At 28.8% G+C, this 19,603-nt stretch overlaps 4 protein-coding genes and 1 long non-coding RNA gene across 7 annotated transcripts; 3 read left to right on the top strand and 2 right to left on the bottom strand.

The window, feature by feature from the left end:
• The first annotated feature begins 745 nt into the window (after positions 1-745).
• LOC107166989 (cell division cycle protein 21) lies at positions 746-7,087 on the top strand. 2 transcript variants are annotated; one of them, XM_015515860.2, is made up of 13 exons: positions 746-987; positions 2,558-2,823; positions 2,947-3,077; positions 3,537-3,652; positions 3,716-3,928; positions 3,986-4,120; positions 4,179-4,355; positions 4,638-5,127; positions 5,367-5,485; positions 5,562-5,753; positions 5,858-6,139; positions 6,213-6,341; positions 6,522-7,087. In XM_015515860.2, exons 1-13 carry the CDS (start codon positions 943-945, stop codon positions 6,633-6,635), a joined length of 2,409 nt encoding a protein of 802 aa, XP_015371346.2. In that variant the 5' UTR covers positions 746-942; the 3' UTR covers positions 6,636-7,087. The 2 variants fall into 2 exon arrangements, with proteins under 2 accessions (XP_015371346.2, XP_015371348.2); XM_015515862.2 differs by having other exon boundaries at positions 748-987; positions 6,503-7,087.
• On the bottom strand, positions 4,865-5,426 carry LOC149056592 (uncharacterized). Its single transcript, XR_016191003.1, has 2 exons — positions 5,296-5,426; positions 4,865-5,220 (listed from the first exon to the last, which is right to left on the bottom strand). It is a non-coding gene; the product is annotated as an uncharacterized LOC149056592 (long non-coding RNA).
• Positions 7,088-10,921: 3,834 nt separating the features above from the next.
• Positions 10,922-12,084, top strand: LOC107166981 (U6 snRNA-associated Sm-like protein LSm5). The gene is made up of 3 exons (XM_015515849.2): positions 10,922-11,126; positions 11,418-11,614; positions 11,704-12,084. The coding sequence occupies exons 1-3, from the start codon at positions 11,081-11,083 to the stop codon at positions 11,734-11,736; spliced, it is 276 nt and encodes a 91-aa protein (XP_015371335.1). The 5' UTR covers positions 10,922-11,080; the 3' UTR covers positions 11,737-12,084.
• A 2,414-nt stretch (positions 12,085-14,498) lies between these two features.
• LOC107166974 (uncharacterized) lies at positions 14,499-19,377 on the bottom strand. Of its 2 annotated transcripts, XM_015515840.2 has the most exons (7): positions 18,948-19,371; positions 18,694-18,873; positions 17,813-17,988; positions 17,577-17,747; positions 16,831-17,028; positions 15,867-16,005; positions 15,400-15,557 (listed from the first exon to the last, which is right to left on the bottom strand). In XM_015515840.2, exons 1-7 carry the CDS (start codon positions 19,039-19,041, stop codon positions 15,463-15,465), a joined length of 1,053 nt encoding a protein of 350 aa, XP_015371326.1. In that variant the 5' UTR covers positions 19,042-19,371; the 3' UTR covers positions 15,400-15,462. The 2 variants fall into 2 exon arrangements, with proteins under 2 accessions (XP_089080302.1, XP_015371326.1); XM_089224176.1 differs by lacking the exon at positions 18,694-18,873 and having other exon boundaries at positions 14,499-15,557; positions 18,948-19,377.
• On the top strand, positions 14,605-15,451 carry LOC107166975 (putative U3 small nucleolar RNA-associated protein 11). Its single transcript, XM_015515841.2, has one exon. The coding sequence runs from the start codon at positions 14,605-14,607 to the stop codon at positions 15,358-15,360; it is 756 nt and encodes a 251-aa protein (XP_015371327.1). The 3' UTR covers positions 15,361-15,451.
• Positions 19,378-19,603: the final 226 nt, after the last annotated feature.

The following is a 19,603-nucleotide window of genomic DNA, read 5'->3' as shown; positions in this document are numbered from 1 at the left end:
ATAAAACTTAAAATTGGGAAACCGGAAAATCTACTAGTCGGCGCTGGCTAAACAAGAAAAGTTTACTAACAAGGAGTACACTACTAAAATAGGCAATCTTCCAATAACCCCGAAATCCCCAATTTATTATTGAGTGCCCTAATTTTATTTTTATGACCCAATTAATGCGATAAGATACAATGCAAGAATGCAATGAATAGGTTTAGCTTTGACTATCCTTTTAATTTTTATTGCTCTTATTATTAGGACCCGTAGTTGAACTCAGGTTAAACCACCGAATTCGGCCGGTAAAATCAGTGGTTCAAGCGTAACCGAGGTTTAATCTATGATTGTAAAACAGGCCCTTACTATCTTACGAAATACATTGATGGGTAATCGTATAAATCATATTTCCCCGCCAAAATCATGACATTTGGCAGCAATTCATAAATTTACAGTCACAATTTATATACAATATAATATAATACCATTGATTATAGAATACTATTCTATAATCAATGATAATACCAAAGTTAATATAAATATATAAATTTAGATTAACCTTGATATATTAATACACCTGTTCTATGATAATACCGTGATAAGTGATGTGGTTTTAAATAATAACCACGAACGTGGTCATTACCATGGTATAAGTGTGATAAGGAAATGGATCATACGAAAAATTTTTCCTGCGAGGAACGGTTCGTATGGTTACGGTTTGGATTTCCGTATTCAACTATTGATAACTGATAAGCACTCGTCTCGTTTTGCATTTGGCATTTTGATTTTTGTTTTACACTAGGACATTAACAGGCCATGTCAGGTGACAGGTATCATAAATCGTTTATCGTCAACATTAGAATAATATTATATTATTTTAGTTTCGTGCTGGTCGTCGCACGTCTCTACTGTCTTTTAAATATTAATAGCCTATAGCCGCTGTTTAAAACATTCCCGAAGATGCCGCGAATCATGATAAAAGGCGGCGTTTGGCGAAATACCGAGGTGAGATTTAAACGTTTTCGAAAATTAACGTTAACAGAGCACATTTCAGTGTCTAATTCAATTAATTTTATTGATTCAGAGTTAGTATATACAATGTTACAATATTTAGTATGTGTAAATCAATTAATATTATGGTTGACTGGGAACAATATATCTCAGTTTGAGAAGTTCAAAAATACATTGTTTTGGTTTTTATATTGTGTGTAATTATAAAATATTCATTATTGTCAACACTTTGGTGAATACTGAATCAAAACATGATTATACTTGGCTGAATTAATTTTGTACAAAAGCTTTTTTGTTTGTTTTAATTGGAAACTGTCATTCTTATGCAGTACCTAAATATGAAAGTGCATAGGTACAGAAAAATATTACTCAATAGGTTAAAAAAAATTTTTAATGCAGTTTTTGAGTTAAAAGTTTTAACAGCGATAGTCAAAAGATATGTCTTAAGCTCATTGTATTTTTTTTGATACTGATAGGTAAAATAATCTTTATTTAATATTAGATACGAATTACAATAGGTATAATTTGTTATTGAGTATTACTTATTGATTCTTTCAAGTCTATTAGAAACTTTTAACTACATTGTACAGAATGCAACCGAAAATTTAATAAATTAAATCACTTTTGTTCTTGACAATTAAAAAAAAAAATTTTCTGCATAATTAATATTCTTGTACTGTATGTACACTAAACCTAAAATTTATGTTTTTAGTTCTGAAAATTTTCAATTTGTTAATTTAAAATTTAGGAAAATTGTAATTGCCAAAATATTTAATTAAGTTGTGATTTACTTGTTATAATTTTTTTAAATACTCGTTAATGTAACAACTTAAAAAATAATAATATTTAGATTTTTACAAGTAGGTAAATATACCTATTTAAAAATGTCGAATAATATATTTCTTTAAGTTTATATGTTTTGAGTTTAAAATATTATTGCATCTGGATCAACTTTAATTTTCAAAAACAATGAGATTTTCAAAAAAAAAAAAAATGTAAAAAGTAAACTGTGTGACCAACTATATGTTTTTAAATCAACATTTTTTTATAAATCAGATTTTGAACAACAATTATTTCATTATTTAAATAATTTTGTTAATTCCACATAATAAATCATAAATCTATCAATTGGATATCAGCAATTTACCCATTGCGATATCTCCCAAAATAATGGTGATATCGAAATTCTGGTTTTATAACAAGACAGAGGTATAAGAACTACAATTATTTAATATTTCAATGTTTTGGTAATAAAGTTAAAAAAATATATATTTTTTATTTGATTATTTCTAAAAAAATTGACCATTATAATATTGTAGTTTATTTTTCTGAAAATATTGACATTTTAAAATTTTATTTTCATTAATTTCCTGATTTATAATTTTTCGAGAAAAATTGTGAATTATTTAACACTGTAATGTTATCAAACATGTGACCCGCCGTGCGACACGTCTCGGTATAAAAATAAATGATAAGGGTAAACTACACATGGAATGATATTTAATGTCAAATTTTTCATTATTTATTGTTATTTGTTTTTCATGATAATTTTTTTTTATTACAGGATGAGATTCTTAAAGCAGCTGTTATGAAATATGGCAAAAATCAATGGTCACGTATTGCATCATTATTACACCGTAAATCAGCTAAACAATGTAAGGCACGTTGGTTTGAATGGCTTGATCCAAGTATTAAAAAAACTGAATGGAGTCGAGAAGAAGATGAAAAGCTTTTACATCTTGCTAAACTCATGCCAACACAATGGCGTACGATTGCTCCAATCGTTGGTCGCACAGCTTCACAGTGTTTGGAAAGATATGAATATTTATTGTTAGTAAATATCACTAAATAATATTTAAATTTAATATTAATTGTTTAGCTAAATATATGTTAGTCGTTAGATATATTAATTTAAAAGTATTATTTGTTGGATATAACTTATTATGTTTCCAGGGATCAAGCCCAAAGGAAAGAAGATGGTGAAGAAGTAGGAGATGATCCTAGAAAATTGAAACCAGGTGAAATTGATCCAAATCCTGAAACAAAACCAGCTCGTCCCGATCCTAAAGACATGGATGAAGATGGTGATTACTTGTTTATAATCTAATATTTAATACCTTTGTCTATATTTATTTTTAAGAATAATTTTAAATTTAAGAGTATAATTAACAGCTGCTAGGTATATCCTGTAGAACTGTTTTAAACACTTATAATAATAAATAATATTAGTTCAGTATCAGTTATAAATGTTCTGCTTCTTTGTTAGAATTTAAAACATACTCCCATTAAAAAAAAAAATCTAATACTTCAAAAATCATGATATTACTTATAAAAAAAATGTTATGTAAAATGTTAGTACTTACAATTTATTGAATTAAATATATATTTTTTATGGAAATAATTAATTAATAATTAACTTTGTTATGAGTATGTACCAAAATAAAATTTTACTTTGGATGAAATCTATAGTAATTATTTAAAGTTAATACTAATATTATACAAGTTATTCACCGTTTGTTACTATATTTAAAAATATTTTCTAGAGTTGGAAATGCTTTCTGAAGCAAGAGCTCGTTTAGCTAACACACAGGGTAAGAAGGCAAAACGTAAAGCTCGTGAGAAGCAATTAGAAGAAGCTAGAAGACTTGCTGCATTACAAGTAAATTTTAAAATGTTTATAAAATGATTATGCAGATAAAAATATTTTTTTTTAATTTTGTAGAAACGGAGAGAATTGCGTGCTGCTGGTATAGGTGTTGGAAGAGGAAACAAGCGAAAGCGTGGTATAGACTACAACGCTGAAATACCATTTGAGAAAAAGCCAGCTTTAGGGTTTTATGATACTGCCAATGAGGAAGTTGATCCACTTGCACCAGATTTTAGAAAATTGAGGCAACAAAATTTAGATGGAGAACTACGTGTAGAAATTGAAGAGGTAAATAATTTTTCAACTTTTAAGAATTATTTTGTAATTATTGTGTTTGTATTTTAGAGAGAACGAAAGAAAGACAAAGCTAAGCTCAAGCAGCGTAAAGAAAATGAAGTTCCTTTAGCTATGTTAAATAATCAAGAACCTATTAGGAAAATGAGTAAACTTGTTTTACCTGAACCACAAATATCTGATCAAGTAATAATTTATAATTTTATCATAAACATTTTAAAAATAAATTATAATTATTTTAAAGGAATTACAACAAGTTGTTAAATTGGGACGAGCTAGTGAAATGGCACGAGAAATAGCAATGGAAAATGGTCCTCAACAAGCTTCAGATGCATTATTGTCAGATTATACACCTTCAATTAATAATATTCCTGGCCGCACTCCAAGAACCCCATCTGTTTCAACTGACAAAGTTTTACAAGTAATTTGAAATTCATTTTAAGATAAGGATGTTATGTGTCCGTGCATTTTCTCCATCTTGAAACTTGAATCTTATTGTAACTAAACTTATAACATATGTCACCAAGTGAGCTTTTATTGATATTTAATTTTCCTAGCAGGTTATGTAGGTATTTAATTACTCAAAAATGTACAGTTTTAAAATGCTCATATTATCAACTCTATTGCCATGACTAGCATTAAAGCTTTTTCTTTCATATATTATATCCACATTAATACGTAAAATGTAATTTAATTTTTATAGGATGCTCAAAATATAATGGCTCTAACACATGTAGATACTCCTCTCAAAGGAGGTCTTAATACAGAATTGCAAAATGTTGATTTTAATGGTGTCACTCCACAACGACAATTGATTACTACGCCCAATACAATTTTAGGTACTCCGCTTTCACAAGCTGCTAATGATGGTTTCCAAACTCCGCAAAGTGATAGATCACTAGTAAAATCTGGTATGCTAACACCTACTCCTTTAAGAGATCAGTTAAGCATCAATCGTTCAGATTCCATGGAAGTCGATATTATAAATACACCCCAAGCTATGAAAAACTACCACCATCAAGTAAAAGAACAGTTGAAAGCGGGCTTAAGCACATTGCCAAATCCCAAAAATGATTTTGAAATAGTTGTACCTGAAGACCATCCTGAAGATGAAGAAACTGTTGTTCAAAAAGATTTTGTAGAAGATCAGTCTGATGTAGAGATGCGTAGTGCTGAAGAACTTCTTGCTCGTCGTAAGTATTATTAAAGATACCTATTTTTATAACGGTGATGTAATATTTATTTTTAAGTGTAGTTGAGTAGATTAAGAATTTTAAGTTTCACTCCTGGTAATAAAATATGATATTTTCATTGTAATAACTTAGCCGTAACTTAAAAATGTCATTATAATAATTGTTTACCGTCTTTTCTAGCTCTGTTACTGCAGCAGAAAATATAAATGCATTTAGATTTAAAACTTGTATACTTCCAGGACAATTAGAAATGAAGTTACGATCCCAAGTAATCCAACGAGGTTTACCTCGTCCACCAGATACCAATATTGTGCTGAGACCTTTGAATTCAGAGCCACCCCTTACAGATCTTCAAAAGGTGATTGTATTTTATTTAAAATATAACATTAAGTAACATATTGTAGTAATATAATATTTTTAAATTTATTATATAGGCTGAAGAATTGATTAAACAAGAAATGATTACAATGCTTCATTATGATGCTGTCCTTAGCCCTCTACCACCGGAAGTTGCTACACTGACTCAAAGTGGTCCCAAAAAACAACCAATCCTAACTGAAGCTCAACATTTGGCTTATTTACAGGCACACCCATACCAACAATTTACTGAAGAAGAAATTAAAAATGTAATTAAAAATATTCATGCTTATTTAGGAAACAAGCAATAAAATAAATTATGATAATTTGCAAACAAATTATTTATTTACTTTTTTCATAAAATATTTTTTAGGCAAAACAAGTTTTGTTAAAAGAAATGGAAATTGTTAAACAAGGTATGAATCATGGTGAATTGTCATTAGATTCATTCACTCAAGTGTGGGGCGAGTGCTTGGGTCAAGTATTATTTCTGCCTAATCAAAATCGTTATACAAGAGCCAATTTAGCTAGTAAAAAGGATAGGATTGAATCGTTAGAAAAAAAACTGGAACAGAATAGAGGTCATATGACTAAAGAAGCTAAAAAAGCTGGAAAAATGGAAAAGAAAATTAAAATTATTCTTGGGGGATATCAAGTATGTGATATAAACATTAAAACACGATAATTATGTTAACTTGAGTTTTAAATCCAACAATTTGTTCATTTAGACGCGTTCTCAAGGTCTTATCAAACAATTCATAACTAGTGTGGATGAGATTGAACAAGGACATTTAGAATTATCAACTTTCCAGTTTTTGCAACGACAGGAAGAATCTGCTATACCAAAGCGACTACAGGTGATTTTAAATAGACCATTTTTCATTTGTTTATATTTTTGTGGTTCATCTTTTTAAAACGTTTAGTATGTAATATAGCCTATAAAGTTAAACAAACATTTAATAATAATCACTATAAAAATATTAATCAGATTTTTTTCTAATGGTGAATTAAATTTTAGTCTTTAACTGATGATGTAGAGCGTCAAAAAGAACGAGAGAAAATTCTACAACAAAAATTCTTGGATCTCGAAACACGGTGGAAAGAATTACAAATTGGAAATGATTGACCATCAAACTTTTGTTAATACATAAGCTTATATGTGTATTATTATTTTTCAATTTATATTAAGTCTCTATTATATTTTCTAAAAATAGATTTTAAATTGTAAAGTCATGTGAGTAAAAAAAATTAATATAACTTGTTACGTTATGTCCTGTCACGTTATGTGTACATTTCTCAAACAACTTGTATTTTATTATAATTTGAGATAAATCTTATTAAAACAACAAAATCTAGAGATTTTCTACTCTACATTGTTTTATAACGTTTTATGAGGTCTGCCATAAAATATTATATGATTCAAATCATTATGTATTGGTGACTGGCGTTAGCCAAAATGTCCTCATTTTTATGACTAGGGAAAATGGAACTTGCAATTTCTAAAGTTGGTGTGAATTTACCCTTAATAAAAATTTAAACAAAAAAATATTATATTTAACATTATTTATTTTTAATTTTCAATAAAAGATATTTAACAAAACAATTATTATTATTATTATTACCTAATTGTTCAATATTCGATCATGAATTTACCTTTCTTCACATTCATCAACTGAGCCTGATAACTGTAAACACAAATAAATACAATTTTATAATCAACAAATATTCAATAAGCTTAAATTTATAATTTATTATATTTGAAAAATTAAAACAATTTTACAGCATAGACAAATGTTTGTTTCGAATATTACTTCAATAGGTATTTTATTTTAAAACAAAATGAGTAATTTATTACTTAGTAGTTAGTATATTTAATTTATATTAATTATCAACTTAAAAATAAGCACATAATTTAAGTAAGAAAACCTATAGAACCCGGGATGGAACAGTGAAATAATGTTCAAGCCTAATTGTATACCATATTTTATTAATGCAAACAAAGCTTCCAAGTTAAAAAAAAAAATCAATGTTTGACAATATGAATAATAATTTACATCCAGTATCAGACAAGAATAGCAATGTATCAAAATTACATAATCTGATAAATCCATTTAATTTTATTTAAATGCAGCTAGTAATATAGGTACTATCCTTTGATTAAATAATTAATTAAATCGTGGAATAGAATCTATAATAATTCCAATATTCCATACCTATTACGTTTGTTCTTTAACCAATATGGCCATATGGCATATACCAATATACCATAAATTCAAATTATTAAATATTTAGTGTGATAAACTGATAATTAGTTCGAGATTTAAATTGTGATAGTAGAGGGCGCTAGCGTCGTTTTCCACAGCTGTGAGTCAACCTCATCTTCACACTTTTAAACATTTCGGTATAGATCGATGGGCAACCTGTATATCTTAAATCGTGTTTACACCACAGTACAAAACCTTACACGCAACCACAGACTTCTATAATAACTAGATAAGTAACTCCGTGCATGTTGAAGCCGGATTCCGTCGACCGTTATTTTCTCGGTTGGCAAATAGTATGCAATATTATATATGTATTTATGGTAAATATTAATTGATGTTGTATTGTATTTTATTATTTCTAGACTTGTTGTTTGTAACAAAAAAAATTATTTTATATAGATCATTTTGTCATTATTGTTATATATCACCTTCAAAAAAATTTATAATTTCATTTATTCCTTATACTTTTTGTATATGCCAACCGAAAAGATGGCGGTCATCCCCGTGCGAGCTTCACTGATAACAATGTAAATATTATAAGAGTTATACTTATCTAGTAAGTATAGAAGTCTGTGCACGCGACACAGAATTCTGTGATCGGGCGATTGTAATTTGTGAGCTCGACCGATTGTAATCGAGTAGAATACGGTGGTTAGATAAAAATATAACGAAAGTAGTAATTTTCCCATGAGGCAAGGCTTCGAATCCGCGTGTGGGGCTCTTTAAAAAAATGTATAAATATAATATCGAGACCCATAAATATAGGTTTTTTTTTTTAAAATGCAGAATACTCTGAATACTACGATTACAAAAAAAAAAAATAGAAGGTTGTTTGATTCCTGGACCGAACCAACCTGTGCGACTCTCTGAACATCATGGCTTGGTAACTTTAAAAAAAAAAATGGCTCTTTCCTATGAAAAGGTTCCGGAACCCTGGTCCTGGCCGAAGGTTACTTTTTTGTTTTTGTTCCTGTTCAAAAATCAGAAACAGGTGGTAACTATTTATCACAATACTGTCACCCATTCCTGTAAACTGCAATTATTTATACTGCAGCTAAACTGCAATTATTCCCTGTCCTGTTCCGGCACCAGAATGAAATTTAGAGTCATCCTCGGGCCGTAGACGCCGACCGATGCACTGCTCCATTTCACGTCTACCCTCTGTCCAGTAGCCAGTAGGATGACAATGGAACAGCGTATGTTCCACTGGGTCTTAAGGCTCTTCGCAGTGGAGATCAGCTGCCCTCCCCCTTTTCCATAGATACAGCTGGAAGCATCCATGCACCGATAGTGCTTGGGCCATGTGGAATGACATATTCACTAGCCTTGACTGGTTTACTCGACTCCGGATATCCGAAATCAACTTCTGCGTCCACGCCGCCTTCGTCGCGTGGTTCCACAGCTCCTACTCGTGCAATATCCAGCGCCTGCCTCTTGATGACTGCTACCGTCGCATCTTCGCTCTCGATTCATAAAATGCTCTTCGGCCAGAAGGTGGGCAGGGGATATTCTAGCCAGGACCATAGCAGCCATATTGGACACAATCCTATTCCTATAATACCTACTAATAACTTTGTGGGGCGGTGGTTGGAAAAAAAAAACCCGCGCTAGAAAAAAAAATCCCCAGTAGTATTATATCGGTAGTATTATATTATTTTATAAACTATATTATATGAAAAACTTACAAACGAGTTGGGAATGCAGCTGGAGTTAATGTGAATGTGCGTCTTCGAAGGCTACAACCTATGTTCCCACCTAATATTTGGAATGTTCATGATACAACCCTTAATGGTAGCCACAGGACAAACAATCCTACTGAAGGATGGAACAATCTGCTTATACATTTAGTCGGTCAAAAACATCCAACAATATGGAAGTTAATTAGAAAAATTAAAAATGAAGTAGTTTCAGATCTATGAAAGTTAGCTTTAAATTATGAGCCATTCAACAAAAGAAAAAAACTAGGGTTGACCCAAACTACAGAAAAGAGATTAAAAGAACTATGTACACGAATCCAAAATGATGAAATAAATATTGAAGGCTTCCTAAAAGCGATTGCTCATAACATCAGAAAGCGCTGTAATGACTAAGTAATATTATAAAGACAATTTTTAAAATAACATACTATATTCATTTTTTTCTATTATATAATTATTAATTTATAAAATATTATATTATATTAGCTTATAGCATGTTTATAAAATAATTAAAACTATTTATATTTTATTATATATTTTTAAGATATGACAGTTTTTATACAATAACAATTTTTAACATGCCTAATATACAATACAATATTTATTTTATTTTTAACATTTAACTTATTATATATTAAATTATTTATAATTAGTCAATCCCCGGTATAATGCTACTGGGGATTTTTTTTCCGCAATTCTTGTGGGGCTCGTACTAATAATGCTTTGGAAAGATGTCATAATGGCTTTCGAAAGCAAATAGGTGGTCATCGTGAGTCAATTTGGAAGATGTTTGAAGGTCTACAAAGGGATGTTGGACTAGCTAAATTAAAAGTGGCACACGTTAAGGCTGGCAAAAGAGATAAACAAAAATTAAAATAGAAAAAAAAAACACAGAAACATAAAAACGAAGGTGAAAAATTATTCAAATCAAGACATAATACAATATTCAAAAAGTTTGGCATACAATATTGACTTAAATTTTTATTAAATTTTAAATATTGACTTAATTATGGAATTATATTTATAAAATATTGAATTGAAATTTTTTAATGTAGATACTCATTAATACATATTATAGAATATAATATGTTAGATATATAATATTATGTTCTAGAACATCTCTTTCTAATAAAGTAATAATTATTGACCAAATCGTTGAATTATATTTTAATATTAAATTTAAATTTTTAAATCTTATTTTGTAAAGAAAATCTTTAGCCGGTAAATCTTTGATATTGTAGTTTTGAGGTTTCGCCGAAATGGATTTCGACAAAATGACCGGTTACCCTTTTGATGGGGGGGGGGGTAGTTCCCCAGCTATATTTAATTATAAATTAATTTATATTGTTTTATTGCTTAATATCATGGCATGCTCATTAAAAACCCCTTTTAAGATATGAATAGGCAATAAAAGATGCAATATTTCGGTTACCGCCTTATCAGAAGTGGCAAATGTACAGCCATGCCATATCTACTATCAACTATCAAGCTTACTTCAGTAAAGTTGTAGTTCACTAGTTCAGTCTTCGTAAGTCCATAAACATCACAAATTGGCGCTCGCTGACTCATGTGCTATTGAGTACGTTGCTAGTTTGTTAATTTGCTTGTCAAAATAAATCCAAAAACTCAGATACCATGGCCACCTCCGTTGCGACTAACCCTTCGACTTTGCTTCCACTTGGTATGTGACATATAATATAATATAATACAGATACTTTGTACGATTGTTTGGTTAAGTTTTTTTTAGTGTCTTGGATTATTGTTGTATTCAAAATAAAGTTATTATACACACTTATGTAAAATGAATTTAGATATTTTGTAAAATCCACCATCATAAACTAGAAACATGGTAAATTGTTTGAGTGATGAATGTGTTCTCCATTTTTTTTATTTATTTATTTTTTTTTGACAACAAAATGTACATTACCCAATTGGAGAAACAAATTTATATGTTATATGTTATACATTTCAGAACTTGTGGATAAATGTATTGGCTCTAGGATTCACATTGTTATGAAAAACGATAAGGAAATAGTCGGTACCTTATTGGGGTTTGATGATTTTGTCAATATGTTGCTTGAAGATGTAACAGAATATGAATCTACCCCTGAAGGAAGACGAGTCACTAAGTTGGATCAAATATTGTTAAATGGAAATAACATAACAATGGTAATTTTTTTTGTTATCAGTGATGTAATTCAACTATAAATTATAATAAGGATAAAAATATTGATTACATATTTATTTTTTGTTTTTAGTTGGTTCCTGGTGGTGAAATGCCTGGTGAATAACAATTGTTGTTTACATTTTTATGGAAATATTCAACAAGTCATAAACGGAGATAATATGTTTAACTATTAATATTAAATTTAATGTGTACATTTTTAGTCTACCTAAATGTTCAAGTCTGAAATATAATAAGTTACTCATACATTTTTTTTATATAATTTACAACTATGCCTATTCCAATCAAATAATAACACATTTAATTATTTAAAATGATAAATACATTTATATTGCGTCTTAAATATGTATACTAATGAACCGTATGAAAAAATTAAATTTACATGATATGTGATAATTGTATTTAAAATTTATATAATCATTTAAAATAAAATATAATAATTTTAATACTTCAATACTGTAATGTAAGTTTTTTATCTCTAAAACAAAAACTATTTCTATAGAATTTTAACTAATACAAAAAACAGGATTATCAGTTGTGCACAAGAAGTTAATCATTTTATTAGAATTCCATGGTTGGAAAGTCAAAATATAAAATTAATTAATCGTTTTAATTGTTTTATTAAAAGTAGTTCAGTGACCTTATAAAATAATTGACTTATACCGCTTTTAACCCTTCGAAGAATTTTAGAAATTAATTAAGATATACATTTTTCGGTTATGATGACTGATTAATGTTATTAGTAAAACCTAAGATTTATAAAAAAATTCTGTTAATTGTCTTTATTACGGTCTTGAGGACCATCTTGATAAAATAAAGACCCATAATAAGACTCCAAGTAGAGGGGTGATAGGATGCTCTAGCGCTGATTGAAATTTGTTTAGGGTGCTAAGCTGTGAGCGTTTCAAAAAACTGGTATACAACTTTGTTAACTAATAATTGTCTCCATGAAAAAAAATATTCTAATTCAACAAATTAAATTTAATAAATCAACAGATAATTTTACGAATCAACTATGAAGAAATGGTCGGTTAAAGTATAGAGCAATTTTTATATGTATCTGAAGATTCTGAACTGTTAAGGTTTCTTGATCCAGGATTACTAATTCTCTGACTGATTATCTTGATTTCTGAATTTAACTAAATTTAAACTATTAAAAAAAGTAAACATACTGTTTTAGTGTTGTGAGTTATGACCAAGCTGCTTAGCTGCGAATATAAATAGCCAAATACACCAGTATATTTTTCCATGAGTGGCCATTTTATAATTTTACCATTATTAAGAATGGGTAGTTTAAGCTTTTACTTACTATTTATTAACTGTGTGGAGATAGCTTTTCTCATAGAACACATAATATTTTTTTGAAATTTAGGAAGTCAATAAACATTAAACTATATAGCTACCAATCTCCAAATCATAGACATAATAATATATTATTATGTCTATATGCTCCAAATACCATTGTCCATTGGTAATATTTTGAATAAAGAAAGAATTATAACATAATATGTTATTAAATTATGGATATGAACATTAACTATTTAATTAGGTCCATGAATAAGTGTATTTATTTTACTCAAAATATTTCAAATTTTTTCTTAGGGAAGCACTGGTATTACCCACGTGCTTGTTTATTGATAATTGAAAAAAATTCAGTGTTCGGATAACAGCATTATCACAACTTGATAAGCTGAACTTGTTGTCCAGTTAACAATTAAATTTAGTAACTTAAATACTAAAGTACGGTAACTATTACAGTCAAGTGTAACTGTGTAAGTGAGTCAACACTTCAACAGATATATTTCTTAATCGAATGCACATTCGTGATACATTTCAAAATACTACACATTCATTGGGTAAGTTATAATAATACATTTCTAACCGAAAGTTAAGTGAAAAGCGATAATTCGGAAATCCGACTACGTAATGTTTTTCTACTACAGTGTACGAACAAAAAACCTCTTGGGCGTTTTTCGATATTTCGACATTTTTTGTTCCCAGGCCCAAAAGCCAACCGATCGGAAAATTGAAATTATTATAACAATAAGTGTATTTTTCCGAGAGGTATCGAAAAAACCGAGGACCTTCATGTCAGTCACATGAACAAATACTATTAATTAATTATACAAATATTATATTGTAATAAGAATAATTTGATCTTACGTCTGACATTTTTAACTTAGAAAATGAACGAGTATTAAATTGATTATTATAAAAGTTTTATTAACCTACCTACTTAATAATAATACATTTTAACATTAACATTATATAATAAGGAACAAATGCACTTTACCAACCCCTCACGATTTTAAAAATTTTTTTTTTAACCGACTTGTTTTTTTATGCTTTAAACGATGGTGTAATTTTTTTTACCGGAAACTATTATTTTAGAAGTTATAGCCTTCCAAAGTTTACGATTTTACGCTTATATGTTTGCGCGCAAAGCTATAAGACAGCCACTATAGCAAATTTTATTATTTTATTTATGTATTTTAACCAGTTGTGGGACATAGTAATTTTCGGGTGAAAAAAATGGAATAATTGTACTTTAGCTCTCACACGATTTTTTCGAATTTTTTTGAAGTTTTTGTTAGAGTATGACAAGTATAGTAGCTCCCTACGCCTACCGGCTTCCGGTCGGAAAATCGTGAGAGGGTTGGTAAAGTGCATTTTAGCCTATAATAATTATGAAACTATTATAAGTTATGAGTTTATGACCTATGTGCTCGTTGTAATGGCTAACACTTTTAAATATAATTTTGGACCTAGAATAATTTAATTAGCAATGATTTAATATAATATTACACATAAAATATATAAAATTAGTATTGTTGTGGTATCACTGCAGTGATATGGACTTCTTCCGGATTTTTCCTCCAGACCCAAAAGCCAGAGGCACTATTCATTAGAATAACATAACTTTATTATAATTATAATATAATCTTAACTTTTTTTGAATTTGTTTAGTTTGAAAATGTCGTCGTGGATAAAAGCATCAAAAGTTAATCAGAAAACTCACAGGGAGCGTCATCAGCCTGAATCACGCCAAAAATATGGGTTGCTCGAGAAGAAAAAGGATTATAAAGTTCGTGCTAGACACCACCAAGAACGTGAACGTGTTATGAAATTGTTGAAGAAACGAGCACAAAACCGCAATCCAGACGAATTTTATTTTCACATGATAAATTCCAAAGTCGAGGATGGTCGTCATACAGAAATACGAGAAGAAGACGAACACACTGAAGATCAAATTAAGCTAATGCAAACTAGAGATTTGAAATACATCAATATGCGTGCAACTATGGAAAGGAAAAAAATTGAGCGTTTACAATCACAACTTCATTTCTTAGATCAAGCTAATCAAGCAAACAACTGTCATATACATTTCAATGATGATGATCAGTCTCTTGGCAATTTAGCTGAAAAGATAGACACACATCCAGATCTTATCGCCAGGAAAACAAATCGTATGAGAATGTCAGATTTGAAAAAAATTGAACTACCAGATTTAGATGAAGATACTATTAAGCAAATGTTATCTGAAAAGAGAAAATCATATAGAGAACTAGAACGAAGAACTAACAGGGAAAAAGAATTGTCTGTTGTACAGAGGAAATTGGAAATTAAATCTCATTTGCTCGGTTCTAAGCAAGAACAGCCAAAGAAGATAAAACCCGCAACAAAAGATGCGGCACCAATTTATAAATGGAAATACGAGAGAAAAAAGTAATATTTATTTATTTTTCTATAAAAATATTAAAGTGAAACATTGTATTGACATAATCCTTTTATTTTAAATAATATACAATATATTTAACTAATGTACTTAATCTTATTCTTGACTTTTCTCATATATCACATAGTTTGGTATGAAGTCAATGTCTTTGTTTTCTGCTTTAAGTAGAGAACAATCTTTAACTCCAACCACTGAAAAAAAATAGCAATTTGAGACAAATTATGGTAAAAGTAGTAAATAATAAATTATTAGAAGAATTATAGACTGGAGAAGTTGATGGTATGCTTCAATGCTAAAAATATTTTATTAAATTTTATATTACATCTTGATAGTTCATACATAAATATCCTCAAACTTTGTTAAATTGTATTCTCATAACTTTTAAATAGACATTGTTTAAGAATTTGTGAATTTCAAAAATGTATTGGATTTAAAAATTTATATTTTTATAGCAATATTAAAAAATAATTGAACTCAAACTATCATCAAGTATGACTTACCATGAGTCGAGCAATCATTATTTTGCAGTATGTCCATAAACTGTTTACCGCTGGAAGCAATACTTTTATCCCAATTACCAATAAATAAATTTTGTTTTAACACTATTTTCTTATTTGAGTTTTTCAATTTAATAAGCATCTGAAAAAAAAAAATATTTTAAGTATTAGTTTCATCATATATACCTAGGTATAAAAAAAGTGCATTCAATTGATTTGCAAAAATAAGTTAATTATTTTAGTTTTCTATTATTCAACTATAAATACTAAATATTATTACATGGAACATAATGAAAATATGAATAATAAGACATAATCTATAGATTATTTTGATATATTATAGTTAATATATGTATGTATCAAAAATTCTCTCTCAAGAAATTTTAAACATCATTTCAAACACATCTAGATTTACTCAAAATTTTAATTAATACAGAATAACAAACAATAATTATTAACAAAAAAATGTTAAAAATCATTAAATTATGAGGTACCGTTAGTGAACAGTTTCCTCTACAAATTATCCATATGAAACTTATCATTAACTATGTAATAAATTTACAAATTGTTTTAGTTAACAAATTATAATTACCTTTTTGTGTAAAAATTATTATAATAATTAAATATATGAAATAACTTAAACTAATAAGTTAAAATTGAGCTGTAATAGTATTACTAAAAGCTAATAAAAAAAAAGTTAAAATACAAACACAGAAAAACATATTATTCATTTTCATAAATCTTAATACTTAAATAATATCTATTTAATCTTCAGGGATACCTATAACTATCAGGAATTGTGAAAGAAGAAAAGTTTTTAATCAGCTAACACTAAGAAAAATAAAGTAATTTAGACTATGAATAAATGAACTATTTTATAAGATTTAAAGTGTAAAAATTAAAATTAATTTTTAATTATTAACAAACATAAATTAGAAAATTATCAATTTCTACTAAAAACAATAACCTTAATTTTATACTTGACTTCAAAATAGTTAAATGGATTGTCAGATGTATTTGTAGTCGGAATAATTGCTGGTAAATTTAAAGGATGACTATCCCATATTTGTTTATTTCCACTTTGTATGTATCCTCGTATTCCTTCTGCAATTACTCTCACATGTTTTATTGGTAATAGATGATGAGTCTTCCAGTACTTTGTAATCTATAGAATGTATTATAAATATGTTTTATTAATAATTAATAGTATAAAAATAATTTTAATATATACATAATTCAAAATAACAATCACATCGAGTTATTACTTACTGCCACAGACTTAAATACTATATAATAACACTTAGTAAAATATATTTAAAATTAATTTGAATCAAACAGTGAATTTTAATTATTTATTCTTTTTGTTGTTAACACATTTTACAATAGGTACAATGTACATAGCACAGAAACAGAGTAAAATATACCACAAATTTAAATGAAATAGCTTAGAAAAGAAAGACTTCTTTTTAAACTATTCAAAACATCATATTTCACTGTTTCAGTCATAAACATTACACTAATAGACAGAGAATCTGGACATGACTTAGGCGAGTGGCATGATCTCGTGATATAAATATTATACGCCAAGATCAGCTCTCTCACATAAGATTTCCGGAACTACAATCATGTTCTGTCTAGTAGTATAATGTTTATAGTTTTAGTTTATATAAGTACTAATGAAATGTAAACAAATATTCTAAAAATACAACTAACCTGAACAATGAGTATTTTAGAGAAAATTATATCTGTCCTAGAATTGTTTTGTATCATAGCTATTATATAAACAGTTTCACCTGGTAAGTAATATGACTGGTTTAAATTTAATATAATTTCAATTGATTGACAAAATGCATAGAATGGCACAGAAAATGTTGCATGTTTAACCTATGTAAGGAGTAAACAATTCTATAAAAGAACTATCAATGAAAACGATTAAAAATAATACTTACGGAAGCATCATTACGTTTCTTCAAACCAACCCATTGATTCACACTAAAATGGTGTAGAGTGGTTAAACCGTTGTATTGTGTTTCAATGTTGTACCTTGTATGACCAAATGGGACTTCATGTGATGGTGGTAAATTGTTCGGCAAAACAATGTGGAACTTAAATATTTTGGAATAACCTTTGTTAATAAAATAAACAATACAATAGAGTGTTAATTATTTACAGACAATTATAGGCATAATCTGGGGTAAATTCTTGGGGTAGAAGGGCAGTTTGTGGTAAAATTAAAAATCCTTTTATTTATTTATATTGTCTGACAAAAGTATATTCACAATCTATAATAATGTATTTACAATAAGTACATTTCCAATTAATTTATATTATAACACAACATGACGTGTGGAGGAAGAGCCACCATTTTGGAACCCTCACACTTTGTGGGAGATAAGTTTTTTAATTACTTAAAACAGGTCGGTGTTTGAGGGATTTTAACACTAGTGTCCTTATAGTCGACGTGGGAGGTTGTTTGATGTGAATTCACAGGTTAAATTAGATAATAGGTTATGCCGTTATGGATTTATGTGATTAGCTGATTTGGTGTGGAATTTATTGTAATAGTTTTTAGCATATTATGTAGGGACTGTTTTGATTTTTAAATGTTTGTGTAATAAAAGTTGGAGATGTGCCATGATGCAGATGTTATTTGGCAAAAGAAATAGATTTAAAAGCTTGGATGGTACTTATTTGGAAAAGTTTGGAACTAAAAATCTATATAAGGTAAAATGACACTATATTATTGCCACTTAGTTAAACATCTGAGGAGACAGTTGTCCTCCCCCACTCCTTTACAAACTATAATTTTATTGCAAGATCAGCAGGTAACCTTCTAATTCATCAATCAGTGACAGATCAACCATATTATGTGTGTCGTCTTCTTTACTCAGAACTGCCATCCCGTTGAAGAACACCGAGTATTCTTCGGTTTCACCATTGTTCACCACAGTATTTGAGACACCCAGTTTCCATATACACGTGAAACCAGTGACCTTTATCTTGGGTTCAACTGTGCGCAACGTACAATGGAAACGTTATAGCATTAAAAAATCGTTTTAAAAATGGGATACTATTGGTACTTACGACCGACATCAAGGCATTCGCGTACGCAGAGTATACCCTTAATGGTGTCGCCAGGGAAATTCACTCGGCACGTTTCGTCCAGGTAGAGTTTCATTTTGAGCTGATTATTGCTGTTTAATCCTCATAAATTATTATAACATTGCATGCATCTTATAATGCGGATTAGTAATCACATCGATCACAGATTTAAGATGTATCCACCGTTTATTTTCATGATGGATAAAAATCTCGCGACCAATCGTTTAGGTTTCGATACAACGTAATACCAGAAGGTAAACCAAATTAGTAATGATCGTTGATCAATCACCAATAATTTATTAAATTAAAGTCACTAGTCACTAGTCAGCGAAAGCAAAAAGGAATTACGAAAACAAAGACAAAGACAAATTACAACTAATAACAAGTATGTACCTCTTAACATATAAGATATTAAGATATAACGCAATATTATTTATTATTATCTGTTCAGTATCGACTAAAGCTGATGTAAATGACATATTTTTATCAACATTGAACATCGCGACTCGGGACACGCGAGGCTTAAAATAGCATTGCACTAACTTTCTATTTCTGATTCAAAAATATAACGGAAGTACCTGCTTCAAAATAAAATAGTTAAGATTATGATACGATGGCCGTACAATTTTGTTAAGAAT

Source organism: Diuraphis noxia, unplaced genomic scaffold, assembly GCF_037042655.1.
Source record: "Diuraphis noxia isolate RWA-SAM2 unplaced genomic scaffold, SU_Dnox_SAM2 contig0003, whole genome shotgun sequence".
Taxonomy (NCBI): Eukaryota; Metazoa; Arthropoda; class Insecta; order Hemiptera; family Aphididae; genus Diuraphis; species Diuraphis noxia.
The sequence above is the reverse complement of the archived record's forward strand: the minus strand, read 5'-3'. Positions and strand labels throughout refer to the sequence as shown.

Coding starts and splice junctions, on each gene's coding strand:
- LOC107166989 (XM_015515860.2), top strand. CDS start 943: ATGCCGCGAATCATGATAAAAGGCGGCGTTTGGCGAAATACCGAG. Junction 988..2,557: donor GCGTTTGGCGAAATACCGAG/GTGAGATTTAAA, acceptor TTTTTATTACAG/GATGAGATTCTTAAAGCAGC. Junction 3,929..3,985: donor TACGTGTAGAAATTGAAGAG/GTAAATAATTTT, acceptor TTTGTATTTTAG/AGAGAACGAAAGAAAGACAA.
- LOC107166974 (XM_015515840.2), bottom strand. CDS start 19,041: ATGAAACTCTACCTGGACGAAACGTGCCGAGTGAATTTCCCTGGCGAC. Junction 18,874..18,947: donor CGAATGCCTTGATGTCGGTC/GTAAGTACCAAT, acceptor CGTTGCGCACAG/TTGAACCCAAGATAAAGGTC. Junction 16,006..16,830: donor AAGTCAAGTATAAAATTAAG/GTTATTGTTTTT, acceptor TTTTTTTTTCAG/ATGCTTATTAAATTGAAAAA.
- LOC107166975 (XM_015515841.2), top strand. CDS start 14,605: ATGTCGTCGTGGATAAAAGCATCAAAAGTTAATCAGAAAACTCACAGG.
- LOC107166981 (XM_015515849.2), top strand. CDS start 11,081: ATGGCCACCTCCGTTGCGACTAACCCTTCGACTTTGCTTCCACTTG. Junction 11,127..11,417: donor TTCGACTTTGCTTCCACTTG/GTATGTGACATA, acceptor TATACATTTCAG/AACTTGTGGATAAATGTATT. Junction 11,615..11,703: donor ATGGAAATAACATAACAATG/GTAATTTTTTTT, acceptor TTTTGTTTTTAG/TTGGTTCCTGGTGGTGAAAT.